The 19,651-nt window shown below is 38.2% G+C and overlaps 1 protein-coding gene across 1 annotated transcript; it reads left to right on the plus strand.

Moving 5' to 3' along the window:
• The first annotated feature begins 648 nt into the window (after positions 1–648).
• On the plus strand, positions 649–6,482 carry LOC138963576 (cysteine-rich DPF motif domain-containing protein 1-like). The gene is made up of 5 exons (XM_070335432.1): positions 649–780; positions 2,017–2,125; positions 5,095–5,178; positions 5,562–5,642; positions 6,151–6,482. The coding sequence occupies exons 1-4, from the start codon at positions 653–655 to the stop codon at positions 5,595–5,597; spliced, it is 357 nt and encodes a 118-aa protein (XP_070191533.1). The 5' UTR covers positions 649–652; the 3' UTR covers positions 5,598–5,642; positions 6,151–6,482.
• The last annotated feature ends 13,169 nt before the right edge of the window (positions 6,483–19,651 follow it).

Genomic DNA, 19,651 nt, shown 5'->3' on the forward strand with positions numbered 1-19,651 from the left:
CTCCGGTAAGATTATAACGTTCACTCCATTCTTGAAGTCTGCAGTTGATAATTGTACTATACACTTTACTACTCACATCACAGAATGATATTCCTCGATAATTACTTGGATCATTAGCATCACCTTTTTTGAATAACGGGAGTACAAATGATTCGGTCCAAGCTTCTGGAAAAACACCTTTGTCAAAAAGAACATTAAACAATTTCAAACAAAAATCAACAATATAAAAATTCCATCTCACACGGCATAAATAAATCCATGCGCCTTGAATCCGTATGTTGATATGCGCACGATAACAAGCAGCACAAAAAAAAACTTGACACACACGTACACTGCTCGGTGACACACACATACACACCGGCGGCACACACACACACACACACACACATACGCACTGACACACACAAGACACCTGCCCCCCACACACAAACACACACACACACACACACACACACACACACACACACACACACACACACACACACACACACACACACACACACACACTATGAACCGTAGAAAGACTGCAAACAAGACTAGAAAATAAAGTTGTACATAGTCATAGAACATTCCCAGACATCAAAAAGTGTTACAGGGGAGACAAATCCCGAAAGCTTTACAAAACAAGGTGCATCACTCTCGCTGGATAAAAATGGCCACGAAAAGTACGTCTGCTGGAGGCGACGGAAAGCAAACGAAGATTTTCACGTGTTCCTTGTGCAACTTGTCAGTGGATTATCATTACTATGGAAAGAAACCTCCGTTTGTTAAGTCCTTAATGTATGTATGAGGAACTGGCTGCTTAAATTGGTTCTGTCGTTTCTATAAGTTTGAACTCGAGTCTATTGAGTATATAATTTGGGATACTGTGCTTGTATTTCTTCAACTGAATTAGTCTCAAGTCTTTTCCACGGGGTTAAATCGACCGATATTAGATGTAGCTTTGTTCAATGTGCAACGTTTCAGTGGGTTATTATTTCAATGAATAAAAACACCTGATTTTTTAAGTCCTTATGAAGTTATGAGAAACAGATACTGCTAAAACTCGTTCTGTCATTTTTAGTTAATATTTACCAATCTTCGAAACATCTCGTAGCTATGTGCAGGGCCGGACCCAGGGGGGGGGGGGGGGGGGGGGGGGGGGGGGGGGGGGGGGGGGGTTCCAGGGGTTCCGGAACCCCACCCCTGGAAAAAGCATGTACCTTGCTTTGAGTGTTTTTTATTTTTATTATTTTTTTTTTAGGCCAAAAAAAATAATAGGTGTGGTTAGCCAAAAAAAAATAGGGTAGGAAGGTAGGCAATCACTTTTTTTTTAAAACTTTTTTTTCTAATGTGTACAAATAAAACCTACTTGACAGGGAAATAAGTGTGCGACTCATGCGCTTTCGCTTTCATTGCGTTTTGTGCACTCGTTTTTTTGTGTGTGTTTTTTTTGTTTTGACAAATGTAATAAAAAATTATAGGGTCGGCCCCTAAAAATAGGGTAGGTCGGGTTACCGTAACCACACCTATTTTTTTTTTAGGCCTTAAATAAATTTTGTGTGTGTCTCTAACAAATTTTATTCAATGTGAAATCCGATGAGAAAAAGGTACCCCCCCCCCCCCCACCAACTCACACTGACAGGCCTTAACCCTCAAAACAAGGCCCAGAATGCACCAGATTGCACAGATTTTAACCGTTTTTCAAACATTTTCCGGGGGAGCATGCCCCCGGATCCCCCTAGTTCCGCTTGTGGCTTCGCCACTTCGCTGATTTGCCCCCCCAAAAAAGGAGGAACCCCCCCCTTACAACTCATTTGGTCCGGCCCTGATGTGTGTTAGCTAAGTAGCTCCAAACATCCCAAATGAGTTGGTATTTAGTACTTAGCTGTTCTTGAACATTAATTACAGCTGGCACTGTTTTCTTTGCTGTTTTAGTATAAAAATTTACCTCATTTTATTAGTGTTTTCTTTTAATCTTTAAGTTTTGAAGAGTGTGCAAATGCATTTCCTCCCCATTTTCTGTCTGTGTGTCAGGTTGTTGGAAGACTGCTACGTTATGAAGGATCCTTTCTCCAGCACTGGTGGTCTGATCACGCTAGGGGGAACCTGCTCACAGTGTGGTTCAGTTGTCTGCATGTCGCCCGTGAGTTGAAATCCTTCTTCATCATGGGTTAAAACTCCCATGTTTTTTACCTGTATGACAATTTTTACCCTGCCATTTAGGCAGCCATATGCCGCTTTCGGGGGATGCATGCTTGGTATTTTCAAGTTTCTATAACCCACCGATCTCTTCCATGGATTACATGATCTTTTCCGAGCTCACTTGGTCTTGTGCTTGCGTGTACACACAGAAGGGGATTAGTCACTTTAACCCACCAAGTCAGTGCGGCCAGGATTTGAACCCACGACCTTCCGCTTGGGAGACCGGCGTCGTATCCACAGATGGCCATTGTGGCCGTGCAGTTAATAACCAATCTTACCCACAGAATAAAACAAGTCGCGTAAGGCGAAAATACAACATTTAGTCAACTAGCTGTCGAACTCACAGAATGAAACTGAACGCAATGCCATTTTTCAGCAAGACAGTATACTCGTAGCATCGTCAGTCTACCGCTCATGGCAAAGGCAGTGAAATTGACAAGAAGAGCGGGGTAGTAGTTGCGCTAAGAAAGATAGCACGCTTTTCTGTACCTCTCTTTGTTTTAACTTTCTGAGCGTGTTTTTAATCCAAACATATCATATCGATATGTTTTTGGAATCAGGAACCGACAAGGAATAAGATGAAAGTGTTTTTAAATTGATTTGGACAATTTAATTTTGATAATAATTTTTATATATTTAATTTTCAGAGCTTGTTTTTAATCCAAACATAACATATTTTTATGTTTTTGGAATCAGAAAATGATGGAGAATAAGATGAACGTAAAATTGGATCGTTTTATAAATTTTTATTTTTTTTTACAATTTTCAGATTTTTAATGACCAAAGTCATCAATTAATTTTTAAGCCACCAAGCTGAAATGCAATACCAAAGTCCGGGCTTCGTCGAAGATTACTTGACAATAATTTCAACCAATTTGGTTGAAAAATGAGGGCGTGACAGTGCCGCCTCAACTTTCACGAAAAGCCGGATATGACGTCATCAAAGACATTTATCAAAAAAATGAAAAAAACGTTCGGGGATTTCATACCCAGGAACTCTCATGTCAAATTTCATAAAGATCGGTCCAGTAGTTTAGTCTGAATCGCTCTACACACACACACAGACAGACACACACACACACACGCACATACACCACGACCCTCGTCTCGATTCCCCCCTCTACGTTAAAACATTTAGTCAAAACTTGACTAAATGTAAAAACAAGAAAGGTAGGTTGTTGGAACGTTTGTTATTGACAAAGCAATACATTCAGAAATATATCGACCCAACACAGACAAACAATTAATAACAAAAACTTATCTGGCTGATTTTTTCTTCCGCCTGCCACGAAGCCGCAAGCGAATATACCTTTGGGTCGATATATTTGTGAATGTATTGTTTTGTCAATAACAAACGTTCCAACAACCTACCTTTCTCGTTTTTTTATTCTGAATTTTGGAACGTTGGCAGTCTTCTTGTTTTTGGATTTTTTCAATCTTACCTACATTTTTAGACTCCCTCCTTTGTGAAACCCTATTTTCTCAGATTTTTTTTAATTTAAAATGAGGGTACCACTGTATATTGAATGCAAAGGCAATGGTCAGAAATGGTCCTTTTAAGCCTAAATCCGGCCGCCTTAAATGAGGCTTACAGAACAATGGAATCTTTTACGAAATAAGCAATTCTTATCTTAGGGAACACAGTTGGTTTGAATGATTATTTAGCATGCGTAAACCACACACCAGTTCTCGTGGTTTATTCAACCCCTGAGCGATCGTAGACCCGTGTGACCCACTTTCCCTTTTTCACATACGTGATGAATTAAGTTGTCAGTTTGTGGTTTCAATGCGACTCACTGTATCTGCAATAGCACGTTATTGTGTACCTCTAAATCTAAAATGCAACAAACAACTGCAAGCGGCACGAACTGAGCGGTGGCGGTTGACCGTTCAAAGAAACTGGCGATTTGCAGAAAATTCTTCTGCTTGGGCAAACAAGACCTTGCATGACCGGCTTCCGGGCTCCCGTTTTTCAAACTTTCAAAACTTAGAATTTTACTGATCTTGTCTTGATGAACAAAGAGAACAACAAGCAGAGAATAAGAGCAAAGGGGTTTATTGGGTAGACAGTATGCCTTTGTAAAACAATGAAAGTACAGTCGAGATCGCTTTACACGAAATGAAAGGGACCAATATATTTTTTCGAGTTAACGGTTTTTCGCGATAACGAAAATGATGAAACTATTTTGAAATCAGTTTACTTGCAGCGATGTTCGCAAAACTCGTTTGAACTGCTGACGCGATTCGGTTTCAGCTTTCGGTTTGAACGGAAGTACTCTTTTGTGTAAGAATACAGCCCGCGTCCTGTTTTTGTTAACTTCGCAGGAGTCTAGACTTTCGGGTCGCTTCATTTCTCTGACAGCGAATAAAAGGCTCTATTTCCAAAGGAAGCCGCTTTTTTCCGTGTTTTGACGGGGCAATGAAGTGATGAAATGATTAAAGCATAGACGATACTCTGTTGAAGCGTTTATACGTTTGGTGGTGCAAGAGACCGAGAATCGGCTTCGTGTAAACGTTTTTTGCGTGAGTCTCAGATCATTTTATTTTGCGTTATGATGTTTTTTTCAGTATGGTTTATGAAGGGAATGATTGGGACTGACAACACGTTTCGCGTAATGGGTTTTTTCGGCTTATCGTTATTCGTGTTAAATGATCTCGACTGTATGCCTCACATAGATTGACATCTTAAAATGCATACATGTTTTCAAGCACAAACAGACATTGGAAGCATTTCATTACGAAAAAGCAAACAAACAAAAACTGACCTTGTTTGAAGATGCTGAATTTCAAGTACAATGTATCATGTTTTTACTGAAGATTTCTTGTGTTGGTATTTTATTGAGTTGAACCATTATCAAAAACAATCAGCATGACTATGATTTAATCAGCTATTGACAATGTTTGTTGCAGGACTGCAGTCTGTTCTACTCCAAACGATTTTGTCTACCATGTGTACTAAAACAACAGGATCAGTTCCCAGCTGAGATTCAGCAGGTGCGTTAACTTACAATGCTTTTCAGTTGTATGTATGAAAAGCCTTATTTGCAAATGTTTAGCTTACTGAACATCAAGTTTCTTTTCTCTCTGACAACTGTTAGAGATAAAGTGGAGGCACATTTTTAGTAGCACAAAATGTATGACGTAATCCAGCGTGTCTGAGCAGTCCTGATTTAAAATGTTTTTATTGAGACCTGGAAATGTAACATGGGACGTAACTCAGTTCCTATCTTCTCGTCCATGATTCTCTGAAGAGTTGTTCCCCTTAGACCAGAGGTTGGCCTAATAAAAACTTTTCGGCTAAAATGAAGAAACAATAAACAAATCTTCATTTGCAATGCTTTTATTGATTTAAAATGTGACTATGCTTTTGTCGACAGGAGGTGAGCCGTAAACAGGTTCAGGACAACAGATGACAAATCTTGATCACTGACACTTACAGTTGTGTTGGAACTCAACAGGTAACGGAGTTTTCTGACATTGATTACTGTGTGGTCATAAATGTGTCCCTATGTTATAGACATAGACATAGAACACTTTATTATCTCAACGAGGAGAAACTCAGGTGTGGTGTATACAGCATTACAATAAACAACATAAAACGTAAGAACATAAATAAAATATCGAGGCGCAAATAGTCCACTCATAATATCGTCAGCTAAGTGGAGCAGTGGTGTGTGTGTGTGCGTGCGTGCGTGCGTGCGTGTGTGTGTGTCTGTGTGTGTGTTTTGCAATCTGAAGCAGATCTCTCTTTCTCTCTCTCTCACTGTTCGGTTTCGGTGCATCAGTTCCGACTTGCATATTTTTCGCAAAATGTTGTATGGCCCCATCCCCCCTTTCCTTGTGAAGAGGCAAAGCCTCACCACAATTAAATGTTCGCAACGTAATAACTTTGTGTAGCTAGTTTCTGATATCTAAGTATTTGAATGTAACACTTTTTAGAACAATGTTATACACTTTTTTTTCCAGATCCAGTCTAGAAGACTGGTTTCCTGGAAAACCGTAACAATCTGCCCGTTGACTATCATACTTTGAGAAGTGAGACTTCTTGTGGTGCTAAAAAAAAGATGAACCTATAAGACTGGGAGGCTGCAAAGTCGCATTTTTTTTCCACAGAGGAACTTTTTCATTAAGCAGCCAAGCTGATCGCGATATGGGTTCACGGGGTAAAACAAAGGCATAAGCAGATCAAACGCATGTACATGTATTTGTTTCTCATCATTGACAGACTGAAGTAGTCATTATTGTGATGAAATGATGGCCAGCAGGCAAACATTTTTGTTTGAAGGAACTAATCTGCACTGACTTTCACAAGTGTGTGTGTGTGTGTGTGTCAGTGTGGGAGGGTGTGTGTGTGTGTGTGTGTGTGTGTGTGTGTGTGTGTGTGTGTGACTGAGAGAGATCAGGGTCAGTAAAATCATTACGAACTCAATCTGTGTTGTTTGTATATCAGTTGTGTGTGTGTGTGTGTGTGTGTGTGTGTGTGTGTGACTGAGAGAGATCAGGGTCAGTAAAATCATTACGAACTCAATCTGTGTTGTTTGTATATCAGTTGTGTGTGTTTGTGTGAGTGCGCGTGCTTGTGTGTGTTGGGACATGTTGGAGTTACTGCAGTTATGTGTCTCGTAAGTGTATGAAAACAAAACAAACAAAACAAACTAACCAGATTGTGAAAGCAGATCAAAGCTTCTGTTTGTATTATGCAAGGACCTGTGTTGTCATCAATTCCGGAACCGTATATTCTTTTTTCAAAGTTTTGTTTTTCCAACACTTTTGGACAATACAGATGAAACGCAAAACAAATAGAAAACAGTGAGGACACACAGGGGGTCAACATTGACAATGCAAACAGGATGAAGCATAAAGGCAATATATCACAATCATAATCAGTCACATTCCATACTGCTTGTGAGTGACAGAAACAAGAGATCCTTGAATATAGAGTCCCCCAATTGTGCTCTCAGGGAGATCTGCAGATCTGCATTGCTGAAATACAGCGCTTTTTGTCATGGTACCCCTCAAAATGGACGCAAAACCCTCTTGTTTACCACTGCTCATGCGCTCCACACCTGCTTCAGTAGAAAATAGCATTACACAAGATATACGCAAGATAGCAAAACAAAACAATCTGTTCTGGATAGATAATTGATTTGGCCATCACCTCATATGTAAAAGTTGCCAAGTTAAGCCTTTAGTGCCATTCACAGTTTGAATGAAATGACACGGGAATAAATGTTTTAGTTGGAGTTCGAAAATGGGTGCAATAATTTCTTTGCTCAGTTTATTTAATTTGCAGAGCTTGTTTTTAATCCGAATATAACATATTTATATGTTTGTGGAATCAGAAAATGATGAAAAATAAGATGACATTATTTTTGGATCGTTTTATGAAAATAAAATGTTAATTACAATTTTCTGATTTTTAATTACCAAACTTATTGATTAATTTGTAAGCCTCCAAACTCAAATGCAATGCCAAAGTCCAGCCTTTGTCGAAGATTGCTTGACCAAAATCAGTGTCAATCCATTTGATAAAAAAAATGAGGGCGTCAGTGACAGTGCCGCCTCAACTTTCACAAATGCAGAATATGACGTCATCAAAGACATTTATCAAAAAAATGAAAAAAACCTCTGGGGATATCATACCCAAAAACTCTCATGTTAATTTTCAAGAAGATCGGTACAGTAGTTTGGTCTGAATCGCTCTACACATACACACACTCACACACATACACCACGACCCTCGTTTCGATTCCCCGTCTATGTTAAAACATTTTAGTCAAGACTAAATGTAAAAATGAGAGAGAGAGAGAGAGAGAGAGAGAGAGAGAGAGAGAGAGAGAGAGAGAGAGACTAACTTTAGTTTGGTCTGAATCGCTCTACACATACACACACACACACACACACACATACACCACGACGGCCTCGTTTCGATTCCCCGTCTATGTTAAAACATTTAGTCAATTGCAAGACTAAATGTAAAAATGAGAGAGAGAGAGAGAGAGAGAATTCATGTAGCCACTACGTGTAGAAAGGAAACTAAACCTTTCATTTAGAAGCCATGATTCAACACGAGATAACTTAATTCAGACGAAGCCGGCAGTTAGTTGTTTTTAACTTTGTTGTGAGTTCATGGTAATACTTCAAAATCCCAATCGGATGTGTAGGTGTGTCCCGGAAAAAGCTGACGCATGTCACAAAACTGATTGATAACAGTTACACACTGACTTGCATTGAAACATTTAAATTCTACTTATAACAGAAATATTTATTAAATCATGAGGCTAAATAGTTTAGCCTGTACTTTTTCAACTTTCTTTTATGTACGTCCGCTTCTACCGTGCTGATTACAACATGACGCTGTTTAATATTTATGTATGCAACCTTAACTGAAAGTCAATTTGTGTCGGTCACATCAGTTTCAATACCGGTTCACTGACGAAATCGAATTACGCAGAAAGCTTAATATAACCTCCCCTGGGTTGACTTGTTAGGAAACACGTATTATGCAGAACAGACGGATACAATTAATTCTATTACTCGCAGCCGGCTCTTCATTGGTGAACGACCAGTCCTGAATAAAACGCCGACGAAGGGTAACCCCCATGATTATTATGAAACGGATCTAACTTGTCCTATTTCAGAAATCAATTCATTCACTGACAAACAATTTGCAATATTCATTCGTTTCCTGTCCACAAAAAAAGAAGGTAAATGGATAATTACGCATTGACTCGCGGCACGAGCGCGCACACACACGTTCTCACTTTTACGCTCATTTACACGCTCACTTACACACACACACACTTGACATACTACCGTGATCAAGGGTTTGAGAAAACACTCCCACTCTAATTGCACACAGATGTACTCACTCACACAACTCTCATTGCCCGTGGATATACAGATTGATCTATTTGACAAAATGATTGTTCCGATTTTACTATATGGCTGTGAAATTTGGGGTTCAGGTTCTTGCGATTTAGCTACGAAGCTTCAGTTGCGTTTTTATAAGATAGTTTTCAAACTAAGAAAATCCACCCCTAATGCAATGGTTTTTGGCGAACTTGGAAAATATCCCTTAGATGTCAATATGAAATGTAGAATGCTCTGTTATTGGTATAAACTAATTGACCCAGTTAACAAAAATAAATTTTCAAGTGTTGCTTACAGATTTACCTATAGACTATATTCGCAAAAGATGTTTACTTCTGACTATCTGTCATGCATAGAAAAAACGTTAAGTGATATAGGTCTTTCTGGGTTTTGGATACAACAAGAATTTGTTTCTCAATATACATCTACTTGGTTTAAAGAAAAAGTAAAGCGGTGTTTATATGACCAGTATATTCACAATTGGTTCTCAGAAATGGATACAAAAGACATTTTTTGTAATTATAGAATGTTTAAAGATAGTTTTGTGTGTGAAGACTACATTAAATCCTTGTCGTTCCAAAAAGTCGTTACACTCATGAAATTTAGAACTACAAATAACAACCTGCCAGTACAGAAAGAAAGATACCTTAATATACCTAGAGCGAATCGCATTTGCAGAAAATGTACATCAGAAGATATAGGAGATGAGTATCATTATTTGTTTGTTTGTGACTTTTTCAATGAAAAAAGAGCAGAACTTATTCCACCATTCTACTGGAAACAAGAAGAGCAAACGCTCGATCGAGTCACTTTCGCAGTTCTGAATATTATATGAGGCATCAGATGGACAGGAAGAAATTGCTATTCACAACACAATGCATACCTGAAGCATACCTGTGACCTTGAAAAAGGTCAAAGGTCACCAAAGCAGACGTCAAAGTGTAGAGGTCACTGGGAGTCACGTTCACATAAAATTTGAGCCCGGTCACTTTTATAGTTTCCGAGAAAAGCCCAACGTTAAGTTGTGTGTTGCCGAACAGAAAAGGCTAGTTATCTCCCTTGTTTTTCTGATAACGTTCGTAAAAGGCTACAGATGTAAATACTTTGATGTAAAGAATAATCCTACAAAGTTTCAATCACATCCGATGAACTTTGTCAAAGATATAAAATGTCTAATTTTTCCTTTGACGCTGACCTGTGACCTTGAAAAAGGTCAAAGGTCAACAAAACCATCGTTAAAGTGTAGAGGTCATTGGAGGTCACGACTAAACAAAATATGAGCCCGATCGCTTTGATAGTTTCCGAGAAAAGTCCAACGTTAAGGTGGTGTCTACGGACGGCCGGCCGGCCGGCCGGCCGGACAGACTAACACTGACCGATTACATAGAGTCACTTTTTCTCAAGTGACTCAAAAACCAAATTCACTTAAATACAAAAAACTGTTTGTATCAAGAAATAAGAAATTGTTGACGAAACTCTTGGAATTTATAAAATTAATTAGTAGCAATTTTTCATAGTGCTGGGATTTGTTAACCGTATTTTCGTTTTGTGTCCCCCATTGCCAGGAATCAATGTGTGTGTGTGTGTTTGCATTTTCTGTACTATAATATTTTGTGTTCACTGTTTGTGTACTTTTGTTTCCCAAATATTTATTTCATTTTTTCTTTTCTTATCTTCTATTTTTCTTTTTCTTTTCTTTTTTTTTCTTTTTTTGATCACTTGGTACTTTGTGCATTTTTGAATTTGCGAATATTGTTTATAATGCCCCTGGGTAATGAACAATAAAAACTTGACTTGACTTGACACACGCACTGAGAAAGAGAGAGAAAGAGAGAGAGAGAGAGAGAGAGAGAGAGAGAGACAGAGAGAGACAGAGACAGAGACAGAGACAGAGAGACAGAGAAATGGAGAGAGACAGAGACAGAGAGAAACAGACAGTCAGTCGCATGTTAAAGGTCAATTTGCCTGGCGCAAGATGAAGACCGCGCATTGTCTTCAAACAAAGCAAAGCTTCTCTCTGACAAAACCCCTCATAAATTGGAGTCCAGTTTTGTGAATTAGTGGCGAAGACGGCTTGCGATGACACCAAGCTGTGATGTAAAACGGCCCCCCAGCTTGGCCCCTCGACATCGCTAGCATTACTGCAGAAAATTGGTGAAGAGCTTCTTGTCTAGGACACTCGTACATGAGGGATCACACTTGACGACTAGAGGACTTCTTACGCTACACAAACCAACCTGTAAGATCTTTACACAGGACACGCGTCCGACTGACAAGAACTGCTGTAATTTATTGGGTTTAACCCTGCTCAACGCAGAAGGAAATAATGAGTAAAATTGTCTTTGTCCTTGCCACACGATTATTCTGTTCTCAAAATCCTGTGAACAACTTTCATCACACCTTTGGTTGCCGTCCCTAAACACAACACACACACCAGAGACATACATATTGTTTATGTTTCTACCTATGCACGCGCACACACACACACACACACAAACACATAACTTTACTTTTCTGTATAAAAAGTCTTTTTTATTCAACGTACGTGTAAAATTGTTATGGCAAAGTGTTTCACACGAAGGTCCAATGCATACACCCCATTCACACTTCAGCACACAAACCAGACACAGCGAAAACAGACAATTGAATAGTTCAGATATTTTGCTTTCTCGTTGAAAGGGACAGCTCAGTCTTTTAAGGTACGCCTTTTTTTTGCGCCCTGTAAAAAATTTGCAAAAGAACAAACCAGATCAGAAAAACTTACCTTATTTTAAAATTTGTAATTATATTTTTCAATTTTTTTAATTAAATCTTCTTTAAGAACATTTTATAAAGGTTTCCTTCCATTGAACCCCCCCCCCCCCCCCCCCCCCCCAAAAAAAAAAAAAATCAAAAATAAATCAAAACAACAAAAAAGCATACAAACAAAAACAAAGAGGAGAAAAATATAATTCATAACTGTAAAAGACATTGTGAAAGCTGTCTGAATTTCCAGTGTGTGTGTTTTAATGCCACACTTGCAGATGAGGAAAATGTCACTAAACAATAACAAGAAGAGCAAAGCCCATACGACTCACATGCTTGACCTTTACATGACCTTGACCTTCAGCTAAACCTAGCAATGACATCATACACTAAGAACTGCTTTACACATTTTTCCTACCAAAATACATGTGACCTTGACCCAAGGTCAAGGTCATCCAAGGTCATGCAACACAAAGCTGTTAATTCAAGACATAGGAAGTACAATGGTGCTTATTGGCTCTTTCTACCATGAGATATGGTCACTTTTTGTGGTTCACTACCTTATTTTGGTCACATTTCATAAGGGTCAAAGTGACCTTGACCTTGATCATATGTGACCAAATGTGTCTCATGATGAAAGCATAACATGTGCCCCACATAATTTTTAAGTTTGAAACAGTTATCTTCCATAGTTCAGGGTCAAGGTCACTTCAAAATATGTATACAATCCAACTTTGAAGAGCTCCTGTGACCTTGACCTTGAAGCAAGGTAAACCAAACTGGTATCAAAAGATGGGGCTTACTTTGCCCTATATATCATATATAGGTGAGGTATTAAATCTCAAAAACTTCAGAGAAAATGTGAAAAATGTGAAAAATAGCTGTTTTTTAGACAACATTTATGGCCCCTGCGACCTTGACGCAAGGTCAAGATGCTATGTATGTTTTTTGGGGCCTTGTCATCATACACCATCTTGCCAAATTTGGTACTGATAGACTGAATAGTGTCTAAGAAATATCCAACGTTAAAGTTTTCCGGACGGACGGACGGATGCCGGGACGGACGGACGGACGACTCGGGTGAGTACATAGACTCACTTTTGCTTCGCATGTGAGTCAAAAATGTGTTTCCCTACAAACCCACCAAACGTTTATGAGCGATTACAACAAAATAAAAGTACCATTGACAAAGCTAAGTGAAACTCCAAATATTAAGAAATAAAAGTGAAAACCTTATTTGCTGTGCTCACAGACCAACAGTAGTTACAGCAGAGACATATCTATGTCTCTGGTTACAGTAAATGATAGCCAGAGCAGCCTTTATCCACATAATTTATACCTCCATGAAAACCATCTCTTTTCAGAATTTCAAAGTAAAGAAAAAACACAAGTTAACACACTGTATCATGACTGTTCACATGAGATGAATTGGCAATGTAACACAAATATCCCTCCTGCAATATCACTAAAAACTAGGCCCACCTTTTACTCAGTTGTCGGTACATTTGGAAGCATACACGATTCTGACTGAACATTCTGTTTATCTACTGTTGGACAAATCCATACAATTATACTCACAATCATAATTCAGAACATACACATGTCTCCCATTCAAATCACATCGTCACTACTGTGACAAAAGCATTAGAGCAAATATCTTCCGTTTGGAACAGATTCTGCAGCAAAAAACACTAAACATTTTCACCAATAGCATTTCAGACACTTGTGATTCGCACCATGTACCAGCAAGCAAACATACACACTTTATTATTATTTGCACAGTGTTACCACATGTACAAGGATTACTCAAAGCAGCTTGCCTCATCAGTGACTGCACTTGCGTGCTACTTTTTGAAAACAATTTCAGGTAAATGAAGCTCTCAATAGATCAGATCACTTACTTTAAGATAATCTCGTGTGCCAGCATAATTTTCTGTTCCATTAATGTTTCAGTATTGATACTTGTAATAATATGCAGGTTAGAAGCACCAAAAATGCAAACAAACACACACACAAACTAAACCCCCTAACATTCTTTGCCCAATTTTATTTGTGGTGAAAAAAACATCTGACTAAACTTTCTATTTTATTCTCTTAAAGCCATATGTACTCGATGACTATACACGCTAATTGCTTTACCAACAGCTGGAGACAGACTAAATTAAGTTCCCTGCAAAATATTGTGGTCTAGGACCCCTTAAATGTTGAGATATTTGAATTTTCATTTTGATCTGGATCGTCCTATTTATAGATTTGGCAACACATGTAACGTTGATGCAAGGGAGAGAACACCGCGGCTTTGTTGACATCCTCACTTTTTCAGAGGCTAGAACATGTATTATGGTCCGCGCATGGTGACGTATCGTCATTATATGGTCTTATGGTGCGTTTGACATCGATTGTGGGCAAACTACACTTTGTAAACACGGGAGTGCGTTAGTATGCCTTTAACGTCAATTATAATGCTTGTTGTTATGACTCCTGCAGCACTAATGTAATTAGAGTTTTCTGCCTCCAAAGAGAAGTGTTTCTATTTGTCAAAACCCTTCTCAAGGTGAACCTGGTAATGTAGCAATCTTTCTTTATTTGGTGTTTAACGTCGTTTTCAACCACGAAGGTTATATCGCGACGGGAAAAGGGGGGAGAGGGGATAGAGCCACTTGTCAATTGTTTCTTGTTCACAAAAGCACTAATCAAAAATTTACTCCAGGGGCTTGCAACGTAGTACAATATATTACCTTACTGGGAGAATGCAAGTTTCCAGTACAAAGGACTTATCTTACATACTGCTTGACTAAAATCTTTACAAAAATTGACTATATTCTATACAAGAAACACTTAACAAGGGTAAAAGGAGAAACAGAATCCGTTAGTCGCCTCTTACGACATGCTGGGGAGCATCGGGTAAATTCTTCCCCCTAACCCGCGGGGGGTAATGTCGTTTTCAACCACGAAGGTTATATCGCGACGGGGAAAGGGGGGAGAGGGGATAGAGCCACTTGTCAATTGTTTCTTGTTCACAAAAGCACTAATCAAAAATTTACTCCAGGGGCTTGCAACGTAGTACAATATATTACCTTACTGGGAGAATGCAAGTTTCCAGTACAAAGGACTTATCTTACATACTGCTTGACTAAAATCTTTACAAAAATTGACTATATTCTATACAAGAAACACTTAACAAGGGTAAAAGGAGAAACAGAATCCGTTAGTCGCCTCTTACGACATGCTGGGGAGCATCGGGTAAATTCTTCCCCCTAACCCGCGGGGGGTAATGTAGCAATGGTATATAATTTAGAAATGTAAACTAGATAGAAAATAAACTGTCTAGGATCCCTTGAGGTCACCGTTGTCGACATGTTGTCATTTTCAAGAGGTGGCCACAAGGGCAGGTTTGACTGAACAGTGGAACCCCCCTTTTAGGACCCCGACTTTAACTACACTATCTTTCTTTCTTTCTTTATTTGGTGTTTAACGTCGTTTTCAACCGTTCAAGGTTATATCGCGACGGGGAAAGGGGGGAAGGGATGGGATAGAGCCACTTGTTAATTGTTTCTTGTTCACAAAAGCACTAATCAAAAAATTGCTCCAGGGGCTTGCAACGTAGTACACTACCCCCCTTTGAAGACCTGGTCATTTTGTAAAGACTTTCTGTTGATAACCTTGGTAGTTATATTGACTTATAGGATACAAATGTGAGAAGATAATGTGGTTAAAGTGTGATAAGGTGATAATGTGATATAATTTTTAAACAGGCAATGCATTGCTTCTATTTGTAGGCTTATTTTAGTAAGTGTGTGGGTACAATGTTTGCGTGTAACGATATGATGTGAATATGCGATGTGAATGTTACTACATGCATGGTTGATTGATTGATTAATTGATTGATTTTACAGACACACAGTCAAGCTTGTAATTTCTCTTTCAGAGATGAATAAAGATTATTGTATTGTATTGTATTGTATTGTATTGTAAATTGATCCCCATTTCAAGACTCTCTCCTTTTTAAGACCTGATTTTCTCAGATTTTTTGAGGTGGCTGTTGGTCTATCATGGACAATATCCCTGTGAAATATCATTGTAAGATAGGTATCAATACATGTATCTTTTTCAGCTCAATGCCTCATGTGCAATATCTTTCTTTCTTTATTTGGTGTTTAACGTCCTTTTCAACCACGAAGGTTATATCGCGACGGGGAAAGGGGGAAGATGGGATAGAGCCACTTGTCAATTGTTTCTTGTTCACAAAAGCACTAATCAAAAATTTGCTCCAGGGGCTTGCAACGTAGTACAATGTATTACCTTACTGGGAGAATGCAAGTTTCCAGTACAAAGGACTTAACATTTCTTACATACTGCTTGACTAAAATCTTTACAAAAATTGACTATATTCTATACAAGAAACACTTAACAAGGGTAAAAAGAGAAACAGAATCCGTTTGTCGCCTCTTACGACATGCTGGGGAGCATCGGGTAAATTCTTCCCCCTAACCCGTGGGGGGTCTCATGTGCAATATGTGCTAATTATAATTATAAACAATCTCAATTCTCCCTAACTACATGTATACAAATTTACAAGACATGATTGATATGCACCTTGAACTTTCTTGGACTACAGAAACTCATACAACATGAATTAAACTCAAATGTCCCCGATTCATTTATAAAAAATCCCCTATTATATTGCACTATTCACAATTCAATCATGGAGCTATCCTCCAACATAACAAATGAAAAGTACAGCTAAACATTATCATAAGCATCAAACTTATAAAGTCCCAGACAGCCCTGTATTCACATCAAAACTCATAATTATAATATATATATATATATATATACTTTAGCGTGTATAACTTGACAATTACACACACATGAAACATGGACTCCTCTTTTTCAAATGTCTCTGCAAACAACAGATCAAGCCAAATGGTATACACCATTGAAATGGAAAGATACATGTACAAATGTACTACTGCATTATGTGCATACATGTATTTCCTTAACCCAAATGCCTACACCCAACCCAAGCAAGATTTATAAGATCAATTCATTTTCAAATGACAAAATCAACACTCTTGCAAGCACATTTCTACTACTGCTCATCCTCTGACCAAGATCAATGGAGATGAACGGATCACACAAACATTATTTTAACTAGCATACACCATGAAAATCACTAAACACAATGTCAGAGTTAGACCTACATTGCACAATGAAAAGTAAATCAAATATATATATCTCTTGTATCATAATTTTAAACTTTGCAACACATTTCACACTAAATCTTCTGCTGAACATTATTTTAACTAGCATTCGCCATGAAAATTGAAAATCACTAAACAATCTCACAGTTGGACCTACATTGCACAATGAAGAGCAAATCAAATCTATATCTGTTGCATCATAATTTTAAACTTTGCATCACATTTCACATGTGATATGTCAGGGCCACTACCTCTATTCCTGGCCACTTTAAAATAAAATAATAAAAAGCTTTGTCAACTATGCGTACACACGTACATTGCTCACAATGACAAAACCAAAATGCTGTCTCTCGACAAACCTTTCTTGCGATTTTACAAACATGACCAAAGTCAACCAACTTGCTTAATTCAGCTTAATCTTGCACATAGCGACACATTTGCATCTTAAATGTCTAAGATTAAAATGCCTCAGCAGTGCACCCACTCATGTTTTTCTTTTTTTAAATTTAGTTTTATTTGTTTCTGTTCGTGTTTCAAGACAAATCAAAGTGACCCTCATGTTCAAATGTCTTTCTTTATTTGGTGTTTAACGTCGTTTTCAACCGTTCAAGGTTATATCGCGACGGGGAAAGGGGGGAGATGGGATAGAGCCACTTGTTAATTGTTTCTTGTTCACAAAAGCACTAAGGCCCCCCCAAAAAAAAGGTCTGTTTACGGTAACCCGACCGACCCTAGTTTTTTCGCGCGACCCTAGACTTTTTTTTGGCATATGGGGAAAAAAAAAAAAAAAATCTTTGTTTTTTTGGCAAAATAACGTAAAAATATGGTTTTTTTGAAAGAAAAAAAAAATAAATAAAAAAAATCCCGACCTACCTACCCTATTTTTTTGGCTATGTTACCGTAACCACACCTATTTTTGTTTTGGCCTAATCAAAAAATTGCTCCAGGGGCTTGCAACGTAGTACAATATATGACCTTACTGGGAGAATGCAAGTTTCCAGTACAAAGGACTTAACATTTCTTACATACTGCTTGACTAAAATCTTTACAAACATTGACTATATTCTATACAAGAAACATTTAACAAGGGTAAAAGGAGAAACAGAATCCGTTAGTCGCCTCTTACGACATGCTGGGGAGCATCGGGTAAATTCTTCCCCCTAGCCCGCGGGGGGAGTTCAAATGTCTATAAAGGACCAACTATAACCCTGCAGAAATATGATGATACTCTAACCTTAAAACAATCTGCACCTGGATCAGCTTGCAGTCCTTTTAAGATTATCACAATGATCAGGCAATTGCTTGTGAGAAGCCTAAAACTATTCACCCCCAAAAGTTAGAAATATGCAGGTCACATTTTCCATACCAAGCCTTTTTTCATCAACTCTTAATAACACACAAAACAAAAAACAACTTATTCTTAATTCATGCACGCTAAATGTTCAGAAAAAGTCTCAAGCTTGCTAAGTATAATTATGGTAATAGCACTTTAACACTTGAAGCACTTAACACCGGACAAAGCTACATTCTGTGCTTCTGTTCATGAATCTAAAGTCTACTGTTACTCTTGTTTTGAAACAGTCTATAGGTTACATAAACTGCATGTTTTAATGCGTATGCATGAAGTTCACACAAGGAATCAGATGACGTCAACAAGAATTATGTGTATTACTCAAAACCATGCGATGATTGGCAATACATGCATACTGCCATTACTGGCCTTGTTCAGACAATATGAAATAACGTTCAGTGCCATTTTACTGTCTTTGAGGCTACACTTTGATATAGTTTATCAGCATAGCTAGCTGCCAATTTCAACAACTCAAAGTTATTTAATTGTCCTATAGAGAAGTGCAAGAGCAACCATGTATTTTCACTTATACAGGAATCACATAAATACAACCATAAAGTTGTGTCCACAATGTGACAATGGATAAAGCTATTTTGATGATCTGTAAAGAAGCTCTTTTTCATTAACAGTGAAGCCACATAACATTTTACATGGCAAGTTATTAGTTAATGTCTCACTAGTCTTTTAAAATTGTTTTTAATGTATCATCATTTTATAAAGACTATAATGCAGTTATTTCTTTTTTGTCTTGAAAGTGGTCTTCATGTGCATCGACTATGATAACTGACATTCATGAACAACAACAGAATAAGAGCTTAGTAACTTCAGTAAAACATGAATGCAGACCTGTGACACTTTCACCTTCACTGATAGCAATAACATAGTCTAATTTACCCCCCCCCCCCCCCCTCTTCACATGGTTCTTAAAGCCCCAGTCCGTCTCAAATACTTTACAGAATGATTGAAATCTTCTCATGAAAAAAGCAATTCTTCTGCTACGAGAACCACGTTTTGCGGGACACACTTCCGGGCTATCGTTTTTTAAACTTTCAAAACGAAAGGGTGTTTCAGGGATCGCGTTTACCGGTAATTTACCGATTAAGATTCACCAATACCGATAAAAAAAATGGGTGCTCCGTCAGACGTACTGATTGTTATTTGGTTTGACCGGGGAAAAATAAAGAGTGGAAAAAAATCCTTTATATAGAATGCATGGTCTGTACCAGAGAGAGAGAGAGAGAGAGAGAGAGAGAGAGAGAGAGAGAGAGAGAGAGAGAGAGAGAGAGAGAGAGAG

The sequence above is a fragment of the Littorina saxatilis genome, linkage group LG4 (assembly GCF_037325665.1).
Source record: "Littorina saxatilis isolate snail1 linkage group LG4, US_GU_Lsax_2.0, whole genome shotgun sequence".
Classification (NCBI taxonomy): domain Eukaryota; kingdom Metazoa; phylum Mollusca; class Gastropoda; order Littorinimorpha; family Littorinidae; genus Littorina; species Littorina saxatilis.